At 59.0% G+C, this 20,246-nt stretch overlaps 3 protein-coding genes across 3 annotated transcripts; 1 reads left to right on the top strand and 2 right to left on the bottom strand.

Annotated features, from left to right (window-relative positions):
* The first annotated feature begins 751 nt into the window (after positions 1–751).
* On the top strand, positions 752–5,075 carry YIF1A (Yip1 interacting factor homolog A, membrane trafficking protein). Its single transcript, XM_035013316.1, has 8 exons — positions 752–971; positions 1,668–1,879; positions 2,044–2,148; positions 2,271–2,349; positions 3,815–3,872; positions 4,040–4,195; positions 4,677–4,770; positions 4,868–5,075. Exons 1-8 carry the CDS (start codon positions 941–943, stop codon positions 5,012–5,014), a joined length of 882 nt encoding a protein of 293 aa, XP_034869207.1. The 5' UTR covers positions 752–940; the 3' UTR covers positions 5,015–5,075.
* Positions 5,076–5,789: 714 nt separating this feature from the next.
* On the bottom strand, positions 5,790–11,294 carry CNIH2 (cornichon family AMPA receptor auxiliary protein 2). The gene is made up of 6 exons (XM_035013315.1): positions 11,216–11,294; positions 7,397–7,465; positions 6,933–6,980; positions 6,563–6,675; positions 6,290–6,433; positions 5,790–6,095 (listed from the first exon to the last, which is right to left on the bottom strand). The coding sequence occupies exons 1-6, from the start codon at positions 11,264–11,266 to the stop codon at positions 6,068–6,070; spliced, it is 453 nt and encodes a 150-aa protein (XP_034869206.1). The 5' UTR covers positions 11,267–11,294; the 3' UTR covers positions 5,790–6,067.
* A 967-nt stretch (positions 11,295–12,261) lies between these two features.
* On the bottom strand, positions 12,262–19,815 carry RAB1B (RAB1B, member RAS oncogene family). The gene is made up of 6 exons (XM_035013314.1): positions 19,692–19,815; positions 17,969–18,041; positions 17,590–17,685; positions 17,382–17,477; positions 13,815–13,946; positions 12,262–13,719 (listed from the first exon to the last, which is right to left on the bottom strand). The coding sequence occupies exons 1-6, from the start codon at positions 19,703–19,705 to the stop codon at positions 13,525–13,527; spliced, it is 606 nt and encodes a 201-aa protein (XP_034869205.1). The 5' UTR covers positions 19,706–19,815; the 3' UTR covers positions 12,262–13,524.
* Positions 19,816–20,246: the final 431 nt, after the last annotated feature.

Below are 20,246 nucleotides of genomic sequence, written 5' to 3'. Positions count from 1 at the left end.
GTGTGTGTGTGTGTCTTTCTGTCTGTCTCAAGAGTGTGTGTGTGTGTGTGTGTGTGTGTGTCTTTCGGTCTGTCTCGAGAGTGTGTGTGTGTGTCTTTCTGTCTCTCTCAAGAGGCCAGACCCTCCTCCCAGCAGCAGGCCCCCTCGTTCTGCAGGATAGCGGAGGTGGCTGTAGGGCATTTCAGCACCGGGCAACGGACAGCACCCGCGCCGGAAGGAAGGGTGGGAGGCGGGAGGAGGAGTCAGCTTCCGGGGCTCGCTGGGCCGCGCTGTCACTGCCCCGCCCGGCCTCCTCCGAACACCTCGGCCGCTGCCCGGGCTCCGTGCCAGGACTGGCGGGGTGGGTTAGTATGGAGGACGGGAGAGGAAAGCTAGCATTGAGAGGGAGGAGCAGGAGACCCAAGGGGCGGGACTTGGTAGAGCCCACGGACCCATTCCCTCCTGGGGTACGTCCCCCGAGTGAAACTCCGTTCCCGTACTCCCTCCTCCGCCAGGTCTCCACCTGGTGTAGTCGTGGCACGACGAGCGTCAAGTGCCCCACTGCGCAGGCGCGGAAGTAATTCTCACCCTCCTCCTACCTTAACCCATCTATTGGCTGCTCTGGCCCCGAACTAACAAACCCAGCATCCAATCCGAGAGCGCCTCGGATTGCTCCGCCTATCCCCCCTCCCGGAAGTTGATTACTGCCGAATCTAATTCGGCGAGGCCGCGCCAGCAACCAATTGGGAGAGAGGAGGGGTGAGCTAGCGCCGCCGACAAGCCAATGGCAGGCGACGGAGGATAACGCTGAGGACATGGCGGCTGTGGTCGAAGAGCTCGCGGACGTGTCGGGCTGCTCCATAACCCGGGTCGGTGCCCAAGAAGCTGAGCAGCTGCCTTATTAGTATTCGTACCCACGGGGCGGCGCAGCGGGCCCTCGGGGAGCGCCAGCATCGCGGCCATGGCTTATCACTCGGGCTACGGAGCCCACGGTGCGTGGGGCGAGGGGCGGGCGGGACGCGCGGCCGACCGGCCGGAGGAGGGTCGGCGGCGCTGCCCGCTCACCCTGAGGGAGAGGGGCAGCCGTGACCGCTCCCCAGGGCGGCGGGTGTCTTTCGGGTTTCTGCCCTGCGTGACTCCACAACGCGTCCTGGACTTCGCCCCCTCGGCCCAACCCTGAGATCGGGCGGTGACAGCATAGCTGGGATTCCCATGCCAGACCCGGGCACGAACGGGGTCTGCCTTCAGAACTTCCTTTACCTGTCATAACCCTGGTAGGGGCCCTCACCACAGCCCAGGGCCTTTGGGTACCCAGCTGTCGCCTTTCCCATCCTCGTTCATGCGGGATGCCCTCCCAGTTAGTTATCTTCACCTAGGAAACTTCTACTCACTCTTCCAAGGCTCCGTTCAGAGATCACTTCCCTCGACAGGGCCCCCAGAAACCCCCAGGGGGGCAGCCACTTCCAGGCGCTGCCTCAGCTCTTTCTTTGCCGACATTTAGCACCTCTGGAAAAGGATCCCTCATCAAAGTTCTTTCTGGGTTACCTACCCCTATCCAGCCCGGGTTTCACTAACTGATTGGTGGCCCCAGGACCCATACAAGGGCTGCCCAGCCTGGGGAAAGGGGTGGTGGTTTGGGCTCATGTTTGATATTCCTGTCACCTACTCTAGTACCTACAAACCCACAGGCTCCAAGCACAGGGCCCGGGCAGCTCCAGATCCCCCTCCCCTCTTCGATGACACAAGTGGTGCTTACTCCAGCCAGCCAGGGGGATACCCAGCCCCAGGAGCCGACGTGGCCTTCAGTGTCAACCACTTGCTTGGGGACCCAGTGGCCAGCGTGGCTATGGCCTATGGCAGCTCCATCGCATCCCACGGGAAGGACATGGTGCACAAGGAGGTGTGGCCCACCCCCAGGGCAAGGGTGGCAAGATTTCTGGCCAGGGATGGGGCATCACGGGATCCCACCTAATTCTCACAGCAGCCCTCAGGGAAGGAGCACACAGAGGAGCACCCTGAGGTTTGGTGTGCAGCTTGTCCACAGCCTCCTCTCTCCTCTCCCAGCTGCACCGTTTTGTGTCTATGAACAAACTCAAGTATTTTTTTGCTGTGGACACGGCCTATGTGGCCAAGAAGCTGGGGCTACTGGTCTTCCCCTACACACACCAGGTGAGCTGGCGGGGCCCTGTGTGCCTCCCTCGTCCCGTCCCAGAGTTTGGCCCCCAGACCTCAACCCCCTTCTTTCTTTTCATTGTCTCTTTTTCTCCTGACCTGGCTGCTGCCACCGCCAGAACTGGGAGGTACAGCCCAGCCGCGATGTGCCTGTGCCGCCGCGGCAAGATCTCAACGCCCCTGACCTCTATATCCCCAGTGAGTCTTTGACCTGGGCTGCGGGGCGGGGGGGGACTTGTGCCTGGAGGTACCAACGAGGAGAGAGAGGCTCGTGCATTGATTGAGCATCTGCCCTTGGTGCTTTTGTGTGTGCTGGTTGCTAGACACCCAGTAGACGGAGCAGGGGGACCGGTAAGGAGCTTCCTGAGTGGGCCCTCAGGGTACTCCCTTTGAGATCTTCTTGCCTCTTAACTGGGACCATGTCCTTCCCCTGGAGCCCAGGGTTTAGACCTGGTCCTGCAACTTCCGGTAATGGGACCTCAGGCTGGCTACTTTTACTCTTGTGTAAACCAGGAATGACAACAGTCTCTACCATAAAGGATCGCTGTGGAGATTCAGTGAGGTGATGTGCACCCAGCAGGAAGCACGCTGTAAATAATAGTTACTGCCAGAGCGATTACTCGTCCCCCGAGTCCTGTGCCGACATTCCCTCCTCTGAGGAAGTGGTCGCTCCCTTCTGCGTTCCCGTAACTGCCCATCCACATGGCATGGGGTCGGCTGCCGTCCTTGGAGTGCATCTCACTCCTCTCTGTCCTGGGGCCTGCGCAAGGCGAAGCCCACGGTGGACACCCTGGAGGAGGGGCGAGTGTGCCCGGGCGGCCCTCAGACGGGTTGCCAGGGCAGCCAGTCAGCCCACTTGCTCCGGGAGGGCCACCGGTTCTGTCCTTCATTCCGTTTGCTCTCAGAGCCACCTTGTAAAGCAGGAACTGCCGTCCCCATTTTAGGTGTCGAAGCCAAGGCTCAGAGAGACGACTGTCTTTGAAGGCACATAGCTTATGTGTAGGTGGTAGAGCTGGTTTCCTGACCAGACCCCATGCTCTCTGGTGGGCACATCCGTTCTGGTGCGTCAAGGGGGCAGAGAACAGGGCCGAGGAGGTAAAGTTGGTGTGAAAGCCCAGCTCCCCGTGGCTCTGAGCTTTTGTGTAAACAGCAGAGGTAAACCAGGAGCCCTCTCCGTTGGTGGGATGGCCAGCGCCCAAGCCAGCGCCCGTGGCCAGACTGCAAATTACTGGCTGAGGTGACGTCATCCCCATGGGCCGGACTTCGGGGGGAGCCTGGGTTGTCTTGAAGCCTGTATTTTAGTCCTGTAGTGTTGTGGGAGGTCAGTTTGGCCCCTGCCTGTTGGTCTAGGATTAGCAATAGCCTTGGCCCCTGATATGTTGTGAGCCACAGCAGGAAAATTTGGTGTGTCCTAGCACAGGGACAGGGAAGGAGGTGGCTCGGTGGTCCCGGGGGTCAGGTAGCATTTCACGGGGAGAGAGGGCTGAGCAGGGACAGGCATCCCAAGCAGGGTATTAGGAGCTGACTGGGGAGGTTGGCATGTGGGGATATGCAGGGAAGGAAGTATGGGGAGAAGGTAGGGAGTGTAAATGGCCTCAAATACCTAGCCAGGGGGCTCTGATTGAGGAAACCAGGCTGATGGCATCTTTCTGGTTCTTGGCAGCAATGGCCTTCATCACCTATGTGCTGTTGGCTGGGATGGCACTGGGCATTCAGAAAAGGTTAGTATCAACGCCCTCCCCCATTCCCGCCAGCTCCCCCTCCTGACTTCTCTCCTCACCTCCCTAGGGGACCCGTGGCAGGTCCCAAGCCCAGGCCATGTCCTCAGTCTCCCACATGCCACAGGATGGCTGGTTTCTGAATGCTCCCCCTCCCCCGGTGGCCATAGGTTCTCCCCAGAGGTGCTGGGCCTGTGTGCAAGCACAGCGCTGGTGTGGGTCGTGATGGAGGTGCTGGCCCTGCTCCTGGGCGCCTATCTGGCCACCGTGCGCAGTGACCTGAGCATCTTCCACCTGCTAGCCTACAGCGGCTACAAATATGTGGGGTGAGTACCGATGGGCCAGGCCAGAGGCAGGCCTGGGAGAGGGGCCTGCCGCCATGGGTTCCTAGTCGGTGTAGCTGTGGTCTTGAATTATGACCCTGGGCACCCCTCTGCCCCTCTCAGGGCCCTAGCTCTTCTCTGTTAGAGGAACCGGCTGTTCTTAACATTCTCCTCAGGAACCGTGTACTGTTGTTCAGGTCAGGAATGTGTGGAGAGTCATCCTGGGAACACAGGGGAGAAGGGCCTTGTGCTGGGTTAGTAAAGGGGGTCTCAGATCCACGTCCTAGGACTGAGTCCTAGGTCTTCCAGATTCATTTTGAGTCTAGGACTCTGTGGAGACAGATTGGACATAAAGGGCCCCAGTGGTGGTGGGTGGGGCCTAGGCTGGGTGGTGGGGCCAGTTTGAGGCCCGGACCCTTGGGAGATCACCAGCCTTCTCTTTCTGCGCTCCCCCTCACCCGCACCTGCACCACACCCCCTGCAGGATGATCCTCAGCGTGCTCACAGGGCTGCTCTTCGGCAGTGATGGCTACTACGTGGCGCTGGCCTGGACTTCGTCTTCGCTCATGTACTTCATTGTGAGTCGGGCTGCCCCTTGTGCCTCTCCCCCTGGGGTAGGAGCTGGGGACGAGCCTCTCCCTCCCGGCCCAGCTTCAGCTCTGTCCTTTCTTCCAGGTGCGCTCTTTGCGAACAGCAGCCCTGGGCCCTGACAACATGGGGGGCCCAGCTCCCCGGCAGCGTCTCCAGCTCTACCTGACCCTGGGAGCTGCAGCCTTCCAGCCCCTCATCATATACTGGCTGACCTTCCACCTGGTCCGGTGACCCCTGACCCCCACTGGCACTGATTTTGCCATACATTGAAGATTTGATTTCCTTGATTGTATTTGACCCTTGTTCCTGGGGTGTGGGGTGGGGGTCTCTCCATTGCCCAGGGTTTACCAGGCTCAGGGGACCCAGGGGAGGGCTTCCTGGAGTTGGTGGCCTTGATACTGCTTTGAAAGGCAGAGGGAGGGGTTTCAGCAGGAATAAACGGCTGTTTCGTTGTGGCCAGGAAAGCGAGGATAGAGGGGAGCAGCTGCCGAGGAGACCTCAGAGGCCTCTGATCCATCTGAGGGGTTTCCCTAGAGGGTTCCGTGGGCCAGTGGTTTGAGCCTAGCTGTACTGGGGATTTAGCTGAGGGCTGCCCCCTACAGAGTCCCTCTGCCCCCATGTCCTCTTCAAGCCTTTCAGGAGCAGAACTGGGGCCCACGTATTTGCAGTAGTTTATTCATATTTTGTCACAAATGGCCGGGGAGGGGGTGCCGGACTCCTCCAGGCAACATAGAAAATAGGTCCAAGAGACAGGACAGGCTGGGATTGGGGTAAGGGGGAATGGGGGAGAGGGGGAGGTCTGGAGAGAGAGCCTGGGGGAGGGGAGAGGGCAGACTAGGGGTGGGGCTGCCCCCCTGCTGAGCCTGCTCATTCCCGGTGCGGGTACCCCCCCACCTGCAGGGGGAGCCTCGGGGTGGCGGTGGAGGGGGGCGGCCCAGAACTTCCAGGGTCACGCCCTGCCCCTTGGCAGGGTCCATGTGTCGTCCCCCCCCCGCCAAGTGGACAAGGCCGGAGGTTCCGCCCCTTCCAAGACTGACTGCCATGCCTACAGGCTGGCCGAGGAGCCCCTGCCCCTATTTAGAGCTCTGCCCAGCCCTGGTCCAAGGGGAGGGGGCTCTGAAGGCGGGAGGTCCCCGCAGCAGCAGTGTGGAGGGGTGGAGAGGAGGCTGGGGGCACCAGTGCCCCCTCCCTCCCCAGGGCTGAGGCCTCTGCGGCCGAGGGGCAGGGCTGGGGGTGCACAGGCGTCCGGTCCATTCTGGGCTTGCTCCCTGGCCGGCTTCCCCCTTAGAAACTCACCAACGTATAAACCATACTGTGGGAAGATGAGGCAGTGAGCCGAGTCCTGAATAGGCCCAGCTACTGGTCACCCACCCTGTCATACCCTGGGTTGCCCTCGTCCTTAGGGGGAAAAGGCAGGCACGTGGGGCCCAACCATTCCTGGAATTGGAGGCATGGTACCTGGAACATCCCTTCCCTGACTTCTGACCGCCATGGGCAGGGCCTCACCTGTACAAGTAATAGAAGAAGGAGAGCAGGTAGAAGGCGAGTTTGCACCAGGACTCCTTCTGGCAGTAGTTGAGGATGTCAGCATTCATGATGGAGACCGCATCATACATGACCTCAGAGCCATCCGCCGGGCGATGGAAGTACCTGGGGTGAGGGAGGGGCCTGAGTGCCCACGTCAAAGCTCCCACCCCCATCTCGCCCCTGCTCTTCCGTCTCACTCCCCCCAAGGCAGCTTCCAGAGGTGGTAGAAGAGGGGGATGCTGAGGCCCTCACCTCCAGAGGTGGTAGAAGAGGAGGGGGATGTTGAGGCCCAGGGTCACCCACTCGGCTGCACACAGAAACATCAGACAGAAGAGGCCGTGGATGGAGTATTCTGGGACCACCAGCTGGGGAAGGGAGGGTGAGAGGTCAGCTGCCTGGTGCCAGGACAGACCCCAGCTTCAAGGGCACAGAGGGGAGCTGGGATTTGGGAGGTGCCCCCCACCGTGACCTCTGAGGACTAAAGGGGCCGCTAGCCTCCCACTCCCTCCCCCGGTGGCAGACCAGATGAAGCAGGTCCCAGAGGGGCAAGGCCCCGCTCCGGGTCACACACACGAGGGCTGAGCTGGGCTAGAAGCCTCCTGCTACTGGCCCTGACACTGACCTTCCTCAGGAGGCAGCAGATGCGTTCGATGTTTTTTAAACGCTCGCGCTGTAGGGGGAGGAAAAGGTCGCCATGGGGGAGGCGGAGGAGCGGGCATTGGGGGCGCCCCCGCCGCCCTCCCTACGTCTCCCGCGGACCTGCGCGTGGCCGCCAGGGGGCGCCAGAGCAGACTCTGCGGCAGGGAAGCAGCCGCGCCGTCCCCATGGCAACCGTCACCATGGAAGGACCTTCACCCGCGTCTCCACGGCAACGGCCCAGAGCCTGGCAACGGCCGCCCCGCCAGGAGGAACCCGAGCCCTGAGCCCGCGCCAGGTGTTTGCTGGGGGCGGGGACAGACAGGAAGGGGCACCGTCGCCAGTCCCACCACACACCCCCCTTCTTCCCGTCCCCCACCCCCCTTCGCCTGCGACAGATGGAAGGACAGACGGACGGACACACCTCGGCACAGCACATGTATCACTTACTGCCCGCGCTGGGTTCCCCTGGTCGATGGGGTTCTTGAAGTCGGTCCGCAGCTCGTCAAAGGCTATGATCTGGGGGAGGGGCGTGTGCCCGTCAGGGTTGGGGCAGCAGCTAATGGCCCCCCACCCATCCTTCTGTGAGAGAGGAATTCATACATGGGTTCTGGGCCATATGGAGCTTGCTGCAAAGGTGGAGAAACTGAGGTTGAAGGAGGGGCGGGGCCTGGCCCAAGGTCACACAATAGTGTGGATTGGAATCCTAGTGTGCTAATGTCCAAGTCAAGCCATGTTCACGACACTTCCATCCAAAACATCCCAAGAAATGGTGTCTTTTTTCTGCCCTTTGCTGACTGCTGGGGTCTCGCCTGGGTGGGCTCCCTTGCTTGGGAGAGCTGTGAAGTATATTCCAGGGTGATCAGGGCTATTGGGGTGCCTGGTCCAGCATTGGAGGTGTGGCGGGGGCAGAGTTCAGGCTGGACTCTGAGTGGGTGTTTGGTGAACAAATGGGGGAAGGGCAGTCCAAGCAGCAGGAACAGTAGGTACAAAGGCAGAAGGTTGAAAGAACAAGGAACATTCAGGAAGCTGAGGGTTCCATGGGGTCAGAGTGAAAGTATAAGGTGAGTGGGAAGGAAGAAGGGAATGTGAAAGATGGGCTGGAGATGCTGTGAACCCGGACCAGATGTTTGGACTTTAACCCAAAAGTAATGGGGAGCCATTGAGGGGTATAAAGCAGCAGGGTGGGACAGTCAGGCTAATGCTTTAGGATGGATGGAGAAGGAAGTACACATTGGCTAACAGTCCCAGCCAAGACATGTATGATGTTTACCCTATGCCAGCAGGCTTTATGTTTACTAAATCATTTAATGCTTGCAACAACCTGATGACGTAGGGACTGGTATTATCATATCCGTCTTGCAGATAAGGAAACTGAGACAGTCTAAGTCACTTGTCCAAGGCCACACAGTGAGTCAGTGGTAAGCCAGGATTCTAACCCAGTTAGACTCCAGCGTTAAAATTCTTAACCACTTTATCATAGGCAGGACAGACCAGTGAGGAAATGGGGGAAGGGGTGGGTGCTCGTCGATTGGCGTGATCAGCGTGAGGACAGCAGCAGTGAGAATGGAGAGGTGTGGAGGGATTCCAGAGCTATTCAGAAACCAGACTCCAGTGGGCTTGAAGAAGAGTGGAGGCACAGGGGCCCAAGTTGCCTTTGGGTGTTGGGGCATTCTGGTAGATGGCAGTGTCCTCATTGGGATGGAGAACTCTTGGGAGGTGCAGGTGTTTGAAAGGATGATAAGACAGACCTGGGTGGGGGGCAGTGGGAGCTGGCATGATAGGAGGTCTGGAAGAATAGCCTTCTGAGGTCCCCTCCCCTCAGCACCAGCTGGAGGGGAAGGCACAGGGCCCACCACCCCCAAGCATCCCGGACCCCAGACGGCTTGGAGGGAGAGAACATGGGCTTCCTGGAGGGAGCCGGGGCCATCTGGAGCAGCGCCCCCACCCCCATGGACTCTGGGCAGCCACCTGCCTGCCAGGCACAGCAACAGGGTCCAGCAGGGAGTGGAAGGGTGCCGTCTGTCTGCCCCAGAGCTGGCACCACCAGCAGGCAGCGGGTGTGGTGCCTCCCACCCCCCAGGCTGCCTGGCGCTGACTCAGCCCCCTGGAACAAACAATTCCCCACGATGACAGCTGACACGCGTCACTCACCACAAGGGTTGCCTGGCGACCAGTAGGGACTGGGCTCAGGGTCTGGGGTGGGATCTGGGGTCCTGCCCTGGAAGATTCTGGTTCTTACCAATTTGGATGAGGACCACACCTCCTATGCCCATCCCACCCCCCTTAGTAGGCGGTGCTCTGGGCACTCTGATGTATATACAACAAACCCACTTTATCCACAAGGAAACAGACTCAGCATGAGTGACTTGCTATGATCACCGAACTAAATAGCTGAGTGAACACCATGCTTGACACATAATAGGTGCTCAATAAATATTTTGTTGGGCCCTTTCCCCCAACCTAGGAGCCTCACAAGGGCAAAGCCTGAGTCTTATTCATCCTTGACTCTCCCACAGCTGCCCAGAGCCCGGTTCTTAGGAAGCATCGACACTGGTATGTTGGATTGAGGACTGCTCTGAGTAGCCACTAAGGACAGGGGACCCCCAGAGGGCCTGTGGGAGGTCTCTGGGTGGGGAGAGGCCTGGAATCAAGGCTTCTTGATTTCCAGGAAACTTTCTCCCAGGAACTGGTCAGGTCTGTGTTCCCAGCCTGTGACCCTCAATTTCTTCGGCTCTTTAGGACCCCAGCTCTCTTGCCCCCAGCCCACAGGATTGTCCACTACCCTGGGATGAGATAGGAGGCTCAGAGAGATCAAGACGGATTGGGGGGTGGGTATGGAGGCAGAGAAAGAGAAAAAGGCAAAGGGGGAGAAAAGAAAAAGGAATTAAGAGACCCACAGAGAGAGAGAGAGAGGGAGAGGCAAAACCAGGGAGAGCGCTGGAGATGGGAGGGGGGGATGTGTTGGAAGGTGCCTGTAGGGGTTCACTCCTTACACAGGAGGGGTGCAGTGAGAGTCCATGGAACCATGATGTCGAGGAGACAGGCAGCAGTGGGGCTAGGGGGATGGTGAAGGGAGAGATTGGTCAAGAGCCAGGGAGGATCATGGGGTGGGCAGCAGGTCCCAGGAAAAGAGAGCAAGTGGGGAGACCAGGAAATAAGCAGGTGAGGTAATGAGGAAGCGAGAGGAAGGAAAGAACGGGTTATAGGGAGAGAGACTGGAGAGAGGTACAGGAACCCCCCTAGAGGGGATGAAGATCAGGAAGGTGTGTCCTGGAGCAGAGGATGCCGAAATGGACAGACCAGGGCCGACCAAGATGGGCAGTCTTCATTGAGGGGATCAGGATGGGGGCCAAAACCTCAGGGGACAGAGGTGGAGGGAGGGCAGTCAAGGGGGGGGCCAAGGGCCCCAAACAATGAGGCTGAGTGATAATAGTTCTTGGTGAAAGGAAGGGAGCCAGGCAGAGGGGGGCACTGAGGAGAGGACCCCAGAGAGAATGAGGGAGAGGGACTCTCTCTAAGGGGAGGCGATTAGGATAAAGGATGAGAAATGGACACTCTGAAAGAGCAGGTGTGAAGCCAGGCCAGAGTGAGAAACAGACCAAAGGGGACACAAGACAAAGGGGGAAGTGGGAAGGAAGAGGAGGGAAAATGGGAAGTGGGAAGGAAACCTGATGAGGGGAAGCCCAGAAAGGAGGGGGCAGGGAAGCCCAAGGTGAGCTGGTGGTGGGGACTAGGTCTCTGGTCTGCTTAGAGCCAGTCACTGCTGGGTCAGGGAGGTGAGTGAGAGGGAAAGGGTTAATGGGCTCTGCGATCCGTGGGTCCTGTAAACAGATGCAGTTGCCATGGCAACCGGCTCCATCACTCCGGCTGGAAAAACCCACAAAGGGGGGGGGGGGCAAGCAGACAGACAAACTGCCGGACAGACAAACGGGGGCGACTGATGGGGGGGGTAGGAGGAGAAAAAGGAGCAAGAATCCCAGAATCCTGCCCCACACCCCAAGGCAGCATGGGGCAGGGGCAGGGGGTCAGAGACCAACTGACATACCCACAGACAGGCGGGGGCGGCGGAGAAAAGGGGCCCCGGGAAGGAAGGCGACAACGGGAGGGGGTGTTCATGGGGGCGAACAGAAGCTGACCGAAGGGGGATAGCGGAGAGGAGGTTCCAAGTTTCCCCGGACCCCGAGCCCATCTGCTCGGCCCCCTCCCGCTCTGTGTGCCCCCGGCCCCCCACCCCCCACCCCGCCCCCAGCCCCAGCCCGGCCTTACGTGCCAGATGACAAAGAAGATGAGGGAGGCGCACAGCACCAGGGTGAGCATGTAGCAGAACGCGGCGAAGGTGAACGCCATGGCCCCCGCGCCGGGCGGCGGCCCGGGGGGCGCCAGCGCGGGGCCCGGGCGCAAGGGGACGCCCCCCGGTCCGCGTTTAGGGCCGGCCGGGCATGGCCCGCAGGCCTCGGGGGACGCGGGCGGCGCGGCCGGGACCGGGGCCGCGGGGCCGTGGGGCGCGCGGGGCGCGGGCCGGTGGGCTCGGGGGGCGCGTCCGCTGCCGGCTGCCCGGGCCGCGATCGCTCATCCTGCGATCCCTCGCCCGCGGCTCCCTCGCTCTCCAGCCCGCGAAGCCGGCGGGGCGGAGCCGGGGGCGGGGCCGCGGTGCGAACGGCCTCGGGCGGGGCCGGGTCTCCGTGCGCCCCTCCGCATGCACCGCCCGGCCCGGGCGCCACCCCCGCCCCAACCTCAGGGACACGTAGGCATGGACGCACATCCCTGGCAGGCGCCCGCCTCCACCCCCCGCGTCACACGAGTTCGGTCCACTCGGAGGAGCGCACACACACACCCCTACCCTCACATACTGTATTTTGCACAATGGCCTGGGAGGCCAGGCTGAGGTCCTAAGTGGGAGGAACTTGGCACTGTCCGAGGGGGGCAGGGACACCTGGCTTGAACCCGGAGCATAGGTGGGAGAGGGGGCAGAAGGGGATGCGGGCCAGGCATGATGGGTACGTCTGCAGCCCGACCTCCCAGGCCGAATGGATGTGCGCCTGTGTGGGTGTTGGCCGCGGCTCACCAGGTACTCGCTGATGGCCGCCCGCTCCCCAGCTGCCGGAACCGTGCTGGGCCCCGTGGGGACACCCCACAGAAGCAAAAGCAGGCAGCACTCCTGGCTTTAGGAAGTGGGTCAAGGACTTTCAACAGCAACCCTAGGACACACAGCCCAAGCGAGGACCCCTGTACAGCCAGCCAAGCCCAGGGCCCCAGTTCCATTTCCCACCCCAAGACAGCTCCCACCACAGACCACACTCAACCACCACAACTTCCTTGCAAAAACCCTCGGCTCACCCGAGGGCCAGTGGAAATTTATTTATTTTTTTGTCCTTTCTGTCTTTCCCCAAGTGGCTTTTCCTTGCAAAATGCCTGACATGACACCAGAGTGGGGAAACTGGGAGTGGGGGCACCCCAGAGACTTAAATACAAGCTGGAGGGCAGGGCACAGGTGGGACAGGCGAGAGACAGCACAAGGTACATGGCTTTTCAGGTAGAGACCAAGGTTTGTTTTTTCTGCAGGAAGAAGCTGTGCCAGAGGGCAGGGGGCTAGGATCCTGGGTGGGAGGGGGTGAGGGGAGAGGCCCCAGACCCTGGGTTTGCACCCACATTCCCCGGAGGAGTAGTGGTGACAGGGTATGAGGACCTGCCCTCATAGGCTCCAAAGAACAGAAGGGGGAGAACAAGCCAGATGTGCTGCCTCAGGGAAAGGGAAGAGGTGCTGGCAGAGTGAGGGTTAAGGCTGGTGCCTGGCCTCTGGCACGGTGGGCCTTCCGCCTCTGCCTGCCATGGGGACAAAGGGGCACGGTGGGCAGGCAGCACATGGGCCTGGCTCTGGCAGGGCAGGGGGTGGCAAGAGCAGGCTCCCTCTGGGCTCAAGACACAGGCCCAGCATGGCTGCCCGCCCACCTGCTCTAGATGTGCTCAGACCCCACCGCAGCTGGACGGCTGGAGCTGTGAGTATGGAAAGGGCGGGGAAGAGAGGCAGGGAGGAGAGGCAACGGTGGGCTGCTGGGCCCCTATGGCCCCCATGCCCTTCCTGAGGTCCAGCCCAGGGCCCTGGATTCTGGGTCCTGGATCCCCTGGTCCCTTCCTGGCCCCCGGCGCTGACTGCAGCCAGGAACTGTAGAGGCCAGGGAGGCTCCCAGCTCTTGGGGAAGGGAAGTGGGGGGAGAAGGTAAAGGGGTAAGGAAAGAAACCCACTGCAGCATACATGGGGGGCAAGGAAGGGAAACAAGAGGAGCCCTCATCCCAAGGAAAGGTGTGTGGGAGGGTAGCTTTTAAAGTTACCTAGAGGCAGCAGCAGAGCAAGCCCACATCCCCACCCCAGCCAAAGGTCCTGGGTGTCCTCCCTTGGGGGCCGTGACAAAACCAGGGCTCAGGGCAGCAGGCAGATGGGCCAGAGGGAGATGGGGAGCCCAGGACACCCCAAAGCCACAGACTCAAATGCCCCAGGAGAGGGAGGCACCTCCTGTCCCCTCCAGGGGCATCATCTGGAGAAGGTGCCCCCTCCTGTCCCACCCCACGTGCCCCTCCTAGCAACAGCCGCCACCAGCTGGCTTCACAGGGGTGCTGTCGATCTTGAGGTTGGGCCGCTCACCCCCTGAGGCTGCCCCAGGCCCCATCCGCTTTTTGATCTCAGCAGCCATGGTCATGAATGCCTGCTCGACATTGGTAGCGTTCTTGGCACTCGTCTCCAGGAAGGGGATACCCAGAGAATCTGCAAACTCCTGACAAGGGAAGAAGAGAGAAGAGGAGGGAAAGGAGGGGTGAGGGGCAGCAGAGCCCAGCCCACCCTGGGTGGCCCGACCCAGGCCCCACCCACCTTGGCTGTGGTGTTATCCACCACTTTCTTGGTGGTGAGGTCGCTCTTGTTGCCCACCAGGAGCTTATTGACATTCTCACTGGCATAGCGGTCGATCTCCTGTAGCCACTGCTTCACGTTGGCATAGGATTCCTAAAGGAGCCAGAATCAAAAGTTATTTTGCTCCCAAACGCCCACCCCTACTCAAGGCCAGGAGAACAGGGGCTTTTGAAGGGGGTTTCCCTGGGCTCCCGAGAGAGACAGGAGCCCTGAGCTCAGGAACCCAGAGGAAGCTCTCTCTCCTCCAGGCTTAGATCTCCTCCCTGACCCACTCCATCGGACACCCTCAAAGCCAAACCTGGCACAGCACCAGCTGTCCGCCAACAGCCCTAATACCTGGACAGCTTAGGCCTAAGGGCCAGCCAGCTCTGCTTCCTGCAGCTAGTCTCCCCAAGACACAGAAAAGGCCAAAAACATGTGGGGAGCAAATGACAACAGGAGAGAGACCAGAGAGGAGACGGAAATGGAGGGGAACAAGTTAGCAAGAATCACAAAGTTCCCACAGTGGCCTTAAGATCCCTGAAAGGTAGGAAGTCTTTCAGCCCAATGGTAGGTGGAGGGTCCTCAGAGAGGAGATCCTGGCCTATGAGGGAGACGTGTATCCTGGGAACAGAGCCAGACATTCGTCCTGCTTCTGGCACTAACAGCCTCCTTGCTCAGACCGGCTATCCCAACAGCTGGTCACCCCCTACCCCCTACCCCTGGCTCGTAAACAAAGACAGAACTTTTAGTAACATGGCTGGGCTAGAGCCACACTTTCCCTTCTGAGGAATCAGAGGTGTGTGGTGCTTTCCCACTGGGTTCAAATGTACACCTGATGCCATGTCCCAGGCTGGGCCCTGTGGACAAAGAAGGGACCAATACCTGGGTCCTGCCCTAAGGCACTCAAGGGACGGTGGAGGACTAGACCAGGACACACACACAATGGCGAAAAGGGTGATGAGTGCTGCCGGAGCTCCAGGACCGCCTCTGCCCGGGGAGACTACGGCTGACCTACGTCTGAAGGGACGAACTGGCCTTGTGTGGGAGCAAGTGGAAGGATGGGAAAGGTGCAAGGCGAGGAGATGACCTACACCAGGTCAAGCTTCGGGACGGGTACGGTGCCTCTGGGGAGCAAGGAGAAGCGGAAGGCTGCTGAGACACAGGCCCTGAGCACAGAAGGAGGGGGAAGGAGGCAGGCCAGAGGATGGAAGGTCTTAGCCTGGCTAAACTGGACAACCAGGAGCCCATGAAAGGTTTCCTTAGGAAGGGACAGCAGAAGCACACCTGTGTTCTGGGAAGACAGTCCGGACAGGAGTGCAGAGGCCAGATCAGACTGGCAAGAAGATGGCGACCAACTGGGAGGTGGCTGAAATAATCTAGGGAAGATGTGCCCTGAGCCAGGGAGTGAGGCAAGGAAGAGCACAGGATTTAGAATCAGACCATTTTGGGTAAGCCCCAGCTCTGCCATTTACTGTGTGACCCTAGAATTGTCACCTGACCTCTCTGAGCTTCAGCTTCCTCATTTTGATAAAACAGCAGCTCCCAGTCGGGCTGTTGTACGCCAGAGATAATGGAACACAGGCCTGTCTTATAACAAGAACTTAATTAGCAGGAGCTGCTGTCATCCTCATCACTGCTATTGTTACAAGGGAACGGACTTGAAAGAGAGGTGGGGGGGAGGAACAGAGGGGAGAAGGAGGGGAGGGAAGAGTTTTCTGGTCAGGCCAACAGGAACTCTGTTACAAAGATGGGGATGCAGGAGCCAGTTTAGGGAGAGAGGGTGAGGACAGTGCTGGACATGCTGAGTTCTGAAGATGATCTGGAGCTCAGCAGAGGTTGGATAGGGGCAGGGAAGGGTAAGTTCAGAAGCCAACACTAGCCTTGCCCCTCCTAGCTATGAGACCATGGGCAAGTTACCTAACACCTCCCTAAGCATATTTCATCTGGAAAACAGGGACCCCACACTTATTTCACATGAAGATTAGAATTACTACACAAAGTGCCAGCAGAGTAGGGGCGACTGGGTGGCTCAGTCGTTAAGCGTCTGCCTTCGGCTCGGGTCATGATCCCAGGGTCCTGGGATCGAGTCCCGCATCGGACTCCCTGCTCGGCGGGAAGCCTGCTTCTCCCTCTCCCACTCCCCCTGCTTGTGTTCCCTCTCTCGCTTTCTGTCAAATAAATAAATAAAATCTTAAAAAAAAAAAAGTGCCAGCAAAGTAGAACAGAGAGAATACCCACAGTGATAACTGTATACACAGGAATCATAGAGCATAAGACAGAAGCCAAACTACAAAGTGACCAGACCCGTGCAGGGAGAGTCAGGAAGCACAGGACTGGGTGCGGGGGGGGGGGGGGGGTGGGGGAAAGGCAGGAAGGGGGGGGGGGATGGTACAGGGCAAACCAGTAAAAAGTCACTGAAAAGAGAAGCTAATGCAGCAAGAGGCAGGAGAGCTGGAGATAGTAAACTTCCCAAGGAGAGGGAGAAGGAAGGTAAAAGCCATGAGAGGCCAATCAGAGCAAGAACTGAAATGAGGTCATGGAACTTGGCAGCTAGAGGTCCTTGATGACCTCTGAGTAGAGCACAGCCCACACACAGCTTGTTGTCCAGAAGACATCATGAGTTCCTGGTGAGCCCAAGGGCCCAGCTGCCCCTCGGAGCAGGAACTCCTCCAGGCGCAGGGCTGATGTAAGCATTTCCATGTCCCCAGGGCCTGGTCCCCACTAAGCAACAAGGTTTAGTAGAAAGAATAAAGGAGGTAGAATCAGTACCCCCAGGTTTTCTGTTGCTGCCACTTAACTGCACGGCCCCAAGCAAGTCTCCTCACCACTCCGACCCATTTCCTCGTCTGTCAAATGGGAACCTAATACAGACTTCCTTAGAGCTCTAAGAGGCCGTGACAAGTTCTATACACCGTAAGGTACGGTGGGACTGCGTCAGCCTGTTAATAGCAGCACCACTGCTAGTGACACCCGACTAATGGGGCCACAGCAGACACAGGGCTCCGACTCTGCTCACCATGCGCTCAGAGCGCAGGGCTCCCTCACCTCCTTGTCTAAAGCCCTCCAATCGCTTCTCCACAGTGTCTTCACACAGGAAGCCATAGGCCCAGCACAGCAACCGATTAGCTGACTAAACCCCTATGAAACATAGGTGCCTAGAAAGTCTCGAACAAGGTGGCAAGTTTAGCTAGGAGGTGTGAGGCCTGTTTCTGCCAACGCCCTGCAGCGGGGCCTCAGAGGATGCACTTCTGCAGCTGTTTCCCTCCTTGTGAAATGAGTCCAAGTACAGTCTCCCTTCCGAGCATCATCCGGAAGAGAGGATGGGAAGAGTAAAAAGAAACAAGAACCAAAGACCTGGAGTGCCTGGCTGGCTCGGTCAGTAGAGCATGTGATTCTTGATCTTGAGGCTGTGAGTTCAACCCCAATGCTGGGTGTGTAGATTACTTAAAAAAATAAAATCCTAAAAAAACAAAAACGAAACAAAAAAACAAAAACCAAAGACCTGAAGATGAGGAGACAAAACTGGAGATGTGACCCCAGGAGTACCTGGTCGGTGACATCATACACCACAATGATGCCATGAGCCCCCCGGTAGTAGCTGGAAGTGATGGTCCGGAACCGCTCCTGACCAGCTGTGTCCCACTACAAGACAGTAGGAGAGAAAGGCAGGTCAGCCCTGGGCTACTTGCCCAGAGCCTCCACCGCTCCCAAGATGGCTGCTTCTGTACCAGGGACTGGGAAGAGCAACACTCACAATCTGAAGTTTGATGGTTTTGCCATCCAGCTCAATGGTTCGGATCTTGAAGTCCACCCCGATGGTGCTGATGTAGCTCTCTGTGTATGTGTCATCCTGGAAAAGTAGGGACCAATGACCTAGGTGAACAGGCCCAAAGTCCATTTGGAAAATCTACCTCCAGGTTCCTGCCCCGGCCAAGCTTGTAAGTGCTAAGCCCCCATTCTCAGCACCCCATCCTGCAGCCCTGTGTCTCTGTTCAGTTAGAGATGCTACTAGGAGGTCCTGCGACTTCATCCTTGGTTCCAAGGTCTTGCAACTGCTGTGCTCTGGGTTGTCTCCCTCCCTCCTGCCACCAGCCAGGACCCCAGGTGGATGGTATGGGAGGCTTCTTACTCACAGCAAACCGCAGAAGCAGGCATGACTTGCCCACGCCCGAATCACCAATCAAAAGCAGCTTAAACAGGTAGTCACTAGAAAGAAAGGATGGGAAGGCATGAAGGAAGGCAGGAAGCCCACCCGCCATGCCATCCTGCAATCACAACTATGGCCTTCTCCCATGATGTGAGGCTTGCCTTGGTTTAGAGTATTAAGTTGTTCACAGTATCCTCCCACAAGTCCTGGGAAGAGGAGGGCTGACCACCTCCTATATTACAGCTGGCCCAAAGGACTGAGTCTGAATTTCCACTTTACAGAGAAGGAAGCTGAGGCACAGAGAGGGACATGACCTGCCACCAAGGATCACAATCCTCAGGAGAAAAAGCTGGGTGTCCTACCCTGAGACCTAACAGACTCCGTGGTCTCTGGGCCAGTAGGGCCTAGCTGGGGAACCCCCTTCGCTGCCCTGGGGCCCACCTGGCTTGGCAGGGGAGGCCCCAGAAATGGAAGCTAGGGCCCAGCCTAGAGCTTGTTAAGTGAGTAAAGAATAAGAGCCTGGTATGAAGCCTCTAAGAAGAGGCGGTCAACGAGTACCAGTGATGGCAGTTAAAATGTACTGAGTTCCTACTTCGTACCTGGCCCTGTGCTAAATACTGCAAATGCATCATCTCATTTAAGCCTCACATCAGCTCTATGAAGTGGATGGTGTTATTCCCAACTAATGAGGAAACCAGAGGTCAGAAGAGGGAAGTGACTTGCCCTAAGTTACACAGCTGTTAACTTTAAGACTGGAAACCAGGTTCAGACTCCAAAGTCTCTGTGAGAGCCTGTTGGTTCCCTTCTGTGTCCCTTATAATCCAGCTCAGAGCTTCACCCTTCCCCAAGGAAATCTGAGGCCTGGATCTGGAGGAGAAAAAGGAAGTGGCAGAAGAGGAAGAAGACAACGGACACTTGGGGAAAACTGTCAATGAGATGTGGGCCACCTACCCGCAGGGGGAGTGACCAAGAAGTGAGGAGAGTCTGAGGTACAGAGAATCCCACTGGAAGGGGAGAAACAAATGCCACATTCATCTGCACTTCATCGGCAGCGTGACGGCGAAGGGAAGGGGTGTGACGGTCGCGCAGGGGGCCTGCGCAAAGGTGAGGAGAGGGCGGGAAGGGACTGGCCTCCAGGGGCGGCAGGACAGCTAGACCCAGCAAGGGGCGAAGCGGCAGCCCCGGAGGGGAGGACCTCCGGGAGAGCAACCCAGAGCGGCACCTCGGGGCCACCCGCGTCCGACCAGCCCCAGGAACCGGATTCCGGGAGAACGGGAAAAACAGAAAAGATTTACTGTCAGGCCTAAAGGGCCCGAGTCTGGACCGGCTCCAAAACGCCGGGACCGTCGTCAGCACCCAGACCGCCACTGCAAGCAGCAGGTGGGGAAACTGAGGCCTGGAGAGACCGAGGCTGCGGGGTCACCTGACCAATAAGGCCTGTTAGGGGCCGGTGCTTCGGGCTCCAAGTAGTACCCCTTGGGGTCGCAGTGTCTGGGTCCCGGGTGCAAGAACTTGGGGTGCCGAGCCGGGGTCCTGGGGCCCCCGGGGGGAGGGGCAGGACCCGGATGTGAGGGGGGGGGGTCAGCGGAAGAGGGACCCGGATGTGGGGGCGCCGCTCAGTCTGACCCAGGCCGGACAACCCCGGTAAGCGTACAGCCCCGTACTCGGGATCGAGGCTGCGCCGGACGGCGCGGGCGGGGCTCACTCACTATTCGGGGTTCATGGCGGCTGCGGTGGCCCGCTCGGTCGCTCCCAGTCAGCTCTGCTCCGCCTCCCGTTCCAAGATGGTGGCCGCTCCGCCCCAGAGGCCCCGCCCGCGACGCGCAGGCGCAAACATTCCCGACTCGGGCCTTGCCGTATTGCTTCTCGGAACTTGTAGTCTCCTTACTTTGCCCAGCTCAGCCCCCACCCTACCGTTGCGCAGGCGCAAACCCGATACAGCCGCTCCAAGCCCGCGCCCCATCGCCGCCGCGCATTGCCTTCTGGGACTTGTAGTTCGCTCCCTATAGCTGTACCTGGCCTTGAGGCCAGCTCTCGGGGACCTGACGCGTTCCGACGATGAGGTCAATTTTGGGCTGGGGTTGACACATTTCACGTCTTTCTGGCAGAGGTAGTCATCCCTACCCTCGCAGTTCCCGGAGTTGTTAGCATTAGTTCATTTATTTGGGGTTCTTGGTGTGCTGGCACTCCTAACTCAGACGCAGCCCCCGGAGGGTGTCGTCACCCACATTTTATAGATGGAAAAGGTCTAGTCTCGGTAACTC

The sequence above is a fragment of the Mirounga leonina genome, unplaced genomic scaffold (assembly GCF_011800145.1).
Source record: "Mirounga leonina isolate KUSES-001 unplaced genomic scaffold, KU_Mleo_1.0 Mir_166, whole genome shotgun sequence".
Classification (NCBI taxonomy): domain Eukaryota; kingdom Metazoa; phylum Chordata; class Mammalia; order Carnivora; family Phocidae; genus Mirounga; species Mirounga leonina.
Note: the sequence above shows the minus strand (reverse complement) of the source record. Positions and strands in the feature narration are given on the sequence as shown.